General features: G+C 37.3%; 1 protein-coding gene across 1 annotated transcript; it reads left to right on the top strand.

The window, feature by feature from the left end:
- Nucleotides 1–7,329: 7,329 nt before the first annotated feature.
- Nucleotides 7,330–8,274, top strand: LOC133764268 (olfactory receptor 8H1-like). The gene has a single exon (XM_062197940.1). It carries the CDS (start codon nt 7,330–7,332, stop codon nt 8,272–8,274), a length of 945 nt encoding a protein of 314 aa, XP_062053924.1.
- The last annotated feature ends 1,204 nt before the right edge of the window (nt 8,275–9,478 follow it).

The following is a 9,478-nucleotide window of genomic DNA, read 5'->3' as shown; positions in this document are numbered from 1 at the left end:
ACTGACAGTTCATAAATTGTACCTTCTCTGATAAGACCAGACTTGAATATCAACATTTTAGTCTTTTTCAGAACCAGAGTCATTTGACTCTTATGATTGCAAATAATACATACATTTCTATAATTTTACCAAATGTGGATTATAGCAGTCTTATTTTCTGAACACAGTCCCATGGAATTTAAAGTTAATATTTAAAGCATAAATGATTTAAATTTTCATGGAGAAGTGGGAAGACAGAAAGCTAAAGAAAGAGTTTGCATTTGTAGGCTTTCACCTCACATGCCCACAATGGCCAGGGTTGGCACAGGCCACAGCTGGGAACTCACAATTCAATTCATGTCCCCCATGTGGGTAGCAGGAATGCGATTAATTGAGCATTTGCTACTGTCTCCTGTGGTCTGTTTTAGTAGAAAGGTAGAATCAGAAGCCAGAGCTGAGGCTTGAATTCAGATACTCCAATATTGGGTATAGATATCTAAGCTGGCATTGTAACAGCTAGACCAAGTATCTTCCTCACACAAGATAACTTTAAACTGAAAATTTAAAACTATAAGAATCTTGAATTATTACTAGTTCAGAATGTGTATGTAATGTATTATAAAAATACGATGGCTCTGACAGGTCTAAGAATCAAAGGAATCACACAAACAAGACAAGTGTCTGCTAATACTAACTGATAGAATCAAAAAGGGAGAGAAAGATCCAACATGGGAAGTGGGATACACAGCAGACTCATAGGATGGCAGACATCCTAAACAACACTCTGGCCTCAGAATCAGCCCTTAAGGCATTCGGATCTGGCTGAAGAGCCCATGAGAGTATTGTAGGCATGGAAAGCCAAGATACCATGGAAAAGAAAAAAAAAAAAAAAAAGAAGACCTAAATGAAAGATCTCTGTGAGTGAGATCCCAGTGGAAAGAACGGGGCCATCAAAGAAGGAGGTACCTTTCTCTGAAGGGAGGAGAGAACTTCCACTTTGACTATGACGGGGCCATCAAAGAAGGAGGTACCTTTCTCTGAAGGGAGGAGAGAACTTCCACTTTGACTATGACCCTATCGGAATTAGATCAAAGTCAGCGAACTCTAATGGCTTCCATAGCCCTGGCAACTCATAACTAGAGCCTAGGGAGATTACTGACGCCATGAACAGGAGTGTCAAATTGTTAAGTCAGCAACAGAAGTCACTGTGTACTTACATCCCATGTGGGATCTGTCCTTAATGTGTTGTCTAATGTGCAGTGATGCTATGACTGGTACTGAAACAGTATTTTTGCACTTTTTGTGTTTCTGCGTGGGTACAAACTGATGAGATCTTTACTAATTATGTGCTGAATCGATCTTCTGTATATAAAGATAATTGAAAATGAAAAAAAAAAACCTGGTGTTAAATTGGAAATGGAATAGAAAATTAATTAATTAAAAAAATATTATGTAGGATCTCTGTCTTTAATGTGCTGTACACTCTTAAATAATGCTATAACTAGTACTCCAACAGTATTTTTTTTTTACTTTGTGTTGCTATATGGGGGCAAACTGTTGAAATCGTTACCTAATATATACCAAACTGATCTTCTGTATATAAAGAGAATTGAAAATGAATCATGATGTGATTGGAAGGGGAGAGGGAGCGGGGGGGGGGGGGGGAGTGTTGTGGGTGGGAGGGAAGTTTTGGGAGGGGGAAACCATTGTAACCCATGGGCTGTGCTTTGGAAATTTATATTCATTAAATAAAAGTTTAATTAAAAAATATTAATCCAAAACCATGCATGTAAAATACAAGTGACATACATAGCAATGTTATAATTATTAAACCCCAGCATTATTTAACAGGTACAAATTAAATAAGATAAATAGACATCACTAGGTACTAGAGAAGAAAAATAAATTTTATGAGAAAGGGGTAAAGAAAATGATAAAACTAAAATAATGAATTAGAAGTGTAATAAAGAATGGGCAGCATTTATCCATCTCTAACTGATTCAAATAATACAATAATAAGAATGATCCAGGTGTGAGAGAGAGGAGAGGGAGCTGAGAAAAAAAAAAAAAAAGAGGAGGAAGAGGAGTCCTTACAAGGATACAACAAATTAGGAAATTACACAATATCTTCTTTTGAATAAAATAAATTTAAAATCTTTGATAAGATTTTTTTCTTCTATTATGATCCAATAGATGCATAAGAAATGCCCTACTGATAGAGATCCAAGGGGCACTGGAAAAACAAAGAAAAAACACATGATCCAACTCTTCAGGAGCCCCGAGGGATGAGAGAGACTAGAGATAGGGCGAACATTTACAATGTAATCTTCTGATGCTGTTGAGTGGATCTGAGTTTTAACTTTGTTCAGGGGCCAGCATTGTGGCATAGGGGACAAAGTTGCCAGCATCCCATTTGGGTGCTGCTCTACTTCCAATTCAGCTCAATGCTAAAGCACCTGGGGAAACAGTGGAAGATGGCCAAAGTGACTGGGCCCCTGCCATCTTGTGGAAGACCCAAAAGAAGCTCCTGGCTCCTAGCTTGGACCTGGCGCACCCCCAGCAGTGCGGCCATTTGAGGAGTGAATTAGCAGATGGAATCTCTCTCTACCTTACTCCTCTTTGTCTTTCTTCTGCTCTATAACTCTGCTCGTCCAACAAATAATGAAATAAATCTTTAAAAAAATCAGTTGGCTGTATATATATGGATTAATGTCTGAGCTCTCTGTTCTGTTCCGTTGATCTAAGTGTTGGTTATATAGCAGTACCATACTGTTTCATTACTATTGTGATGCCTACAGCTTTTTTTCCCCCTTTAGGATTGCTTTGCTATTCTGTTATGTGTAAGTGTGTATGTGTGTGTGTGCATCTAATTCCATATGAATTTTAGGATTACCTTTAAAGATTTATTATTTTATTTACTTGCAAGGAAGTTAAAGAGAGAAAGAAAAAGAGAAACAAAAAGTTCTTCAATCTTCTGATTCACTCTCCAAATGGCTGCTACTGCCAGGGCTTAGCTGAGTCAAAACCAGGAGCCTGGAAATCCATCCAGGTCTCCCTCATGGTGGCAGGGCCCCAAACAGTTGGGGGCCTCCTTTGCTGCCTTCCCAGGCATATTAGCAGGGAACTGTAATGGAAGCGAAATTTCTAGCACTGTATAGAGCCCTTATCTGGGATGTCAGCATTCCAAGCTGCAGTTCAACCTGCTGCACCAAAAGGCTGAGCCTAGGATCATTTTTTTTTTTTTAATTCTGTAAAGAATGTCACTGATGTTTTGACAGGGATTGCATTGAATCTGTAGTAGACTTTAAATTGTGAGAATTCTTTACATCAAAATAGACTTATAAATATAGTGAAGAGATACAACAGAATGGGAAAAAATTTATAAGCTACTTATCTAAGAAAGGATTAATTTCCAGCATGCACCAACTACTCAAAAACATTCAACAACAATAGATCCAAACACTCCAGTTAAGAAATGAGAAAAGCACATCAATAGACAGTTGTCAAAAGAAGAAATACAAATGACCAACAAATATATATATAAAAAAAAACAGTGTAGTGTTACTAGCGATCAGGGGAATGTAACTCAAAATCACAACAAGATTTTACCTCATCCCTTTCAGAATGGCCACTAACCAAAGGAGAGCAACAAATACTGTCAAGAATGTGGAGAATGAGGAACACTTATACACTGTGCATGTGAATATAAATAATGCAGTCACTGTGGAAAACAGTGTGGAAGTTTCTTAAAAGCTAGAAATAGACTTGACACATGATTTAGCAATACCAGCACTGGATATACACCCAAAAGATATGAACATATTGCTTCAAAGAGATACCTGCACCATCATGTTTATAGCAGCACTTTTCACAACAGCTGAAATATGGAATCTGCCAATAATCAGATGAACGAATATAGAAATACATATATTTACATATATAGGAATATTAGCTACAAAAGAGAATGAAACTATAGTTTAAATCAATAAACTTGCAACTGGAGGAGTTGTAACTGTTCTTCCTTATGTGTGGGAGGTAAATTTTCAAAGAAAGAAATGTCTGTGAATCAATTTTGCTGCAAATAGTGTTTTGTCAAATTTAAGTATTTGTCAACTTTTTAAGAATTATATACTACTGTAGATTTAATGTTCTGTAGCAATTTTAATATTTACTGTACATGAATGAACTCGAATGTCTATTCATTTGATTTCTGCTTGTAATACCTATATTTCTGCTGAATGGTTGTGTTCTTGTTTTTTTGTTTGTTTGTTTTGATAGGCAGAGTGGACAGTGTGAGAGACAGAGAGAAAGGTCTTCCTTTTGCAGCAGGAAACTCATGAGGCAGGACAGGCCAAGTCTTTCAACAGGAAAAACAGCTTAATTCCTCGCTCAGCTGGCCCAGAGGAGAGTTCAGTCTCCAAATTTTGGGCTCTGATAAAAACAGGGCATTGTCTTATATAACCTGGAACAAACAACTTTATGTTTGCTGATACACATTCAGTTATACAACTTTGGACTGGATATTGTAGTGCTGTAGCACTGTCCACACGACAGTTACTGGAAGTCACACACATGCACCCAGATTGCTGCACTTCATGTCCTAGTATTATTTTGTTGACCTTGCTACAACCTGTGGCGTTTCTCAGAAAACCTCTCTACCTCCATGTTCCAGGAAAGTCCCTGCTTGAAAGCCTCTACCATTTTTGCCTTTAATCAGTTATTTTTCTTTTTCACCTGTGGGGGAGGAGACTCTAACAGTCCCTGCACCATGACATGTTAAAACAATTTAACATTGGGGCAGGCACTGTGGCGTAGCAGGGTAAAACAGTCACTTATGACGCCGGTTTGAGTCCTGCCTGCTCCACTTCTGATCCAGCCCTCTGCTGTGGCCTGGGAAGGCAGTGAAGGTTGGCCCAAGTTCTTGGAACCCTGAACCCACATGGGAGACTTGGACAAAGCTCCTGACCCCTGGCTTCGGACCATGGCAGCTCCGGCCATTGCGGCCAATTGGGGAGTGAACCAGCAGATGGAAGATCTCTCTCTCTCTCTGCCTCTCTTTCTCTCTCTGTGTAACTCGGACTCTCAAATAAATAAATTAATCTAAAAAACACAATTTAATATTTATTTAATATACAGTATAATAATTATTATGCAATCCTATTGCTATACATGCAAATAAGCATTGTGTGCACAAAGTCAACTAGTTGGGAGAAATTACAATTTAGTCAACAAAATATGTATAGCAATTTGGAGTTGCTTTCATTACTTCTTTAAATTTTGTTGTATTCTAAGTTTTTCTAATGAATGCATGTTATTTTTATGATAATATAATGCTTTTAAATATAAAAAGTTCCAGATGTTGTGGCACTGCGGGTAAAAGCTACTGCTTGAGATGCTGGCATCCTGCACGGGTACCCCTTCCCGTCCCAACTGTTCCACTTCCAATCCAGCTTCCTGCTAATGTGCCTGGGAAAGTAGCACAAGATGGCCCAAGTCATTGTCATCCTTGCACCTGGTGGGGGTGGGTGGCAGAAAGAATTGTCTGGCTCCTGGCTTCAATAACCATGTGGGGCGTGAACCAGTGGATAGAAGATCTCTCTCTCTCTCTCTCTCTCTCTCTCTCTGCAACTCTGTCTTTCAAATAAATGAATAGTTCTTTACAAAACGTATAGAAAATTTCATTAGAAAGTGGTACCATTCCATTCTTGAAGATATTCACTATTTAGTAACAAAGTATTTCTCTGTGAATACCTTCTCCATCACTCTACTTAAAAGTTCCTGATTTGATCACTACACCATGTATGCATGTGTGTTTGTGTATATATATATATATATATATAATATGTATTTGATTTGATCTTAACACAATGTATGTATATATATTATGTATATTATATATATATATATATATATACTTAGCACCACATGTACCCCCATCAATTGGTTTAACAATTATGTGTCCATTAGAAACAAATAATTTTAAATCCATTTAAGTGATTTGAAAAGAAGATCAAGTCATCTAGTGCTCTTCATTTGGAGAATTCTACAGTAAAGGGAAAAGTATTTGCTCAGAATCTAACACGGCTTTATATAATACTTGAATTTTTGTCTTGGAAATGTGCCAAAAAATCTTCCTTGGAATTTGGCCTCTGAGGATGACCAAGCATTGCATAATCATCAATTACCAGTACAGGAGGTCCCTGAAAGTATCCAGGGGAGAGGGAAGACATCCTCTGTTCTATTTATATTCATAGTAGATCACTGGTGTTTTTCTTGAGACAACTTTCTGACCAGGACACTTAGAAAATTTATGGCTTGATTTATTTTACCTCATTAGAAAACAAAATGAATGTACAAAAATATAAAAATTATCTATATCAAAGAAGAAAACTGTTGTGTAGCAGAAATTTTCATCTCCCTAAAAGATTTTCATATTTTCTTTTGAAAAATTTAAATGAAAAATTTCTAGGCAAACAAGTTTAGAAGAATTTTTTTCACCAATATTTGCCCACAGTAAGTACTGGACTGAGACTTCGTGGTGTTTGTTTCATATTAAATAAAATGAGGACTTTACTAGAAAAATATGGATGTGCACACATATCATTTAGCCATTATCATAAGTAATTTCATGATTTGTAGAGTCAAATATATAGAGTTGATGGAATCAGAGTTCATAGAGTTCTTATATTGAAAATATAATTTATGCAAGAAATTTGATGTTGAATGACTCAAGTTAATAACATATCTTATCTTCTACAAATTATACTTACATGTTATATGTAACTTTAATACATTCCATTAAAGACTCCTAATCATGAAATCTATTTTAATAAATATCAGGTTTTTAGAAACAAAAATAGTATAAGTGATATAAATATTGATTTTAGATATTTTATTATGTATACAGTTTTGAAAAAAATAAAGCTAATTATTAACAGGAATAAAGTATTATTAACAGACCCTCTGGAATCAACCAATTGCAGAACTGACAACCAATTACTCTTACTCTGATGAATGAATTAGGCTGTCTGTGCCCTTTAGAGACAGTACAAACTACTAAGATGTAATAATATCCTGTGGATTAAATTAGTTAGTAATATAAAATGTTTCAAACACTGAAAACAGTTGATTCTGATTATGAATGTGTTCAATTTGTTAAATAATATCCAAATATCAACTTATACCCATATCCATATTTGACAATTAAACTAACCTTCTTATACTGTAAAACATTCTTAACTATCAAATTGGAGCATAATAAAACTAATCATTGGAAACAGGTTCATTCATATAAATATTATTTTTGATTACTAATTTTGATTTCTTAGGTGGTTAAAGCAGTAGGACACTATGGGTAGAAGAAATAACACGAATGTGTCTGAATTCATACTTATGGGATTGACAGACGCTGCAGAGATCCAGCTGCTCCTCTTTGTGCTATTTCTGGTGATGTACTTCGTTACTGTGCTGGGGAATGTGGGGATGATATTGATAATCCGCCTGGATCTCCAGCTCCACACCCCCATGTATTTTTTCCTCACTCACCTGTCCTTTCTGGACCTCATTTACTCAACTGTCATCACACCCAAAACTTTAGAGAATTTGCTGACTTCCAACAAATATATTTCATTCACAGGCTGCTTCACACAGATGTATTTCTTTGTCTTCCTGGCTGCTGCTGAGTGTTTTCTGCTCTCCTCAATGGCCTATGATCGCTATGTAGCTATCTGCAATCCTCTGCACTATGCAGTTATTATGTCTCCAGGACTCTACCATGCCCTCGTCACTGGGTCCTATATGATTGGTTTAATGGATTCCTCTGTCAACATGCTTTGTATGAGCAGATTGAACTTCTGTGACTCCAATGTGGTTCATCACTTTTTTTGTGATTTATCCCCAATCCTTACCATGTCCTGCACTGACACATATGACATTGAAATAATTATATTCATTTTTGCCGGTGCTACCTTAATAATGTCCCTTATGACAATAGCTGTGTCCTATATATCCATTCTCTCCACCATCCTGAAAATAAATTCCACTTCAGGAAAGCAAAAAGCCTTCTCTACCTGTGCCTCCCATCTCCTGGGAGTCACCATATTTTACGGCACCATGATTTTCACTTACTTAAAACCAAGTAAGTCCTACTCCTTGGGAAAGGACCAAGTGGCTTCTGTTTTTTACACTATTGTGATCCCCATGCTCAATCCACTCATTTACAGTCTTAGGAACAAAGAAGTGAAGAATGCTCTTTATAGAGTTATGCAGCGAGATGCCTTCAGGCAATTAAAATAGTAGTGATGCTATAAATCTAAGCTCATCTTTCTTTTCTTTCCTGTTTGTTATTTCCTTGGCCTCTCTCTGAAAAGTTCTGAATTCCTACATTTTTATTTCTGTAGAAATGTCCTTTACATGGACAAATATGGTTTTTGACATTTCCAGGAATATGCTTTCAGAGATCTGCAATGTAACTAGCAATTATGAAATACATGTAAACTGTCTAGTTTAAATTTATATGTTATGGTAGTTGTTGCATAAGATTAAAACAAGTTATTACCACTTTAAAAACTACACCATAAAAAGCCCCATGCATGTCCCACTTTTACAGAATGTCATTTAGAAAAGGTCCATTATGGACAGTTTTCCACATAAGATATGCTGAAGAAATCTATCAGCACTTGTTTTGCAATTGAACAATCCAGGTAGATTCTAGTTCTTCTACATTTTCATTTTTAACTTTTAATATTTTATTAATTATTTATTTTTTGACAGGCAGAGTTAGACAGTGAGAGAGAGAGAGAGAGAGAGAGAGAGAGAGAGAGAGAGAGAAGGTCTTCCTTTTCCATTGGAGCTGTGCCAGGAGCCAGGTGTTTCCTCCTGGTCTCCCACGCAGGTGTAGGGCCCAAGGACCTGGGCCATCCTCCACTGTACTCCCCGGGCACAGCAGAGAGCTGGACTGGAAGAGAAACAACTGAGACAGAATTGGGCGCCCCAACCAGGACTAGAACCCGGGGTGCTGGCGCCGCAGGGAGAGGATTAGCCAAGTGAGCCATGGCGCAGACCCTTTTAATTTTTTATTTTAAAAAATATATATATTTATTCATTTGAAAGGTAGAGTTACAGAGAGATAAGGAGAGAGAGAAGGAGAGCAAGGGAGGTAGAGAAAGAGAGAGAGAAGAGAGAGATATGGATCTTCCATCTCCTGGTTACTCTCCAAATGGTTACAACATCCAAGACTAGGCCAGGTCAAAGCCAGGAGCCAGGAGCTTCATCCAGGACTCCCACATGGATGCAGGTGCCCAAATACTTTGGGATATGCTTTTCTGCTTTCCCAGACCATTAGCAGGGAGCTGCATCAGAAGTGGAGCAGCTGAGACTCCAACTGGTTCCATATAGGATGCTGACAGTGCAGGCAGCAGTTTAACATGCAGCACCACAGCCTGGGCCCCACTTCTACATTATTAACTGTGTAACCCTTAGTGGACACTTTAACTTTTAA

This window comes from Lepus europaeus, chromosome 7 (assembly GCF_033115175.1).
Source record: "Lepus europaeus isolate LE1 chromosome 7, mLepTim1.pri, whole genome shotgun sequence".
NCBI classification, from domain to species: Eukaryota; Metazoa; Chordata; class Mammalia; order Lagomorpha; family Leporidae; genus Lepus; species Lepus europaeus.
The sequence above is the reverse complement of the archived record's forward strand: the minus strand, read 5'-3'. Positions and strand labels throughout refer to the sequence as shown.

What these genes read in the sequence shown, in the direction of transcription:
- LOC133764268 (XM_062197940.1), top strand. Translation starts at nt 7,330, where the DNA reads ATGGGTAGAAGAAATAACACGAATGTGTCTGAATTCATACTTATGGGA.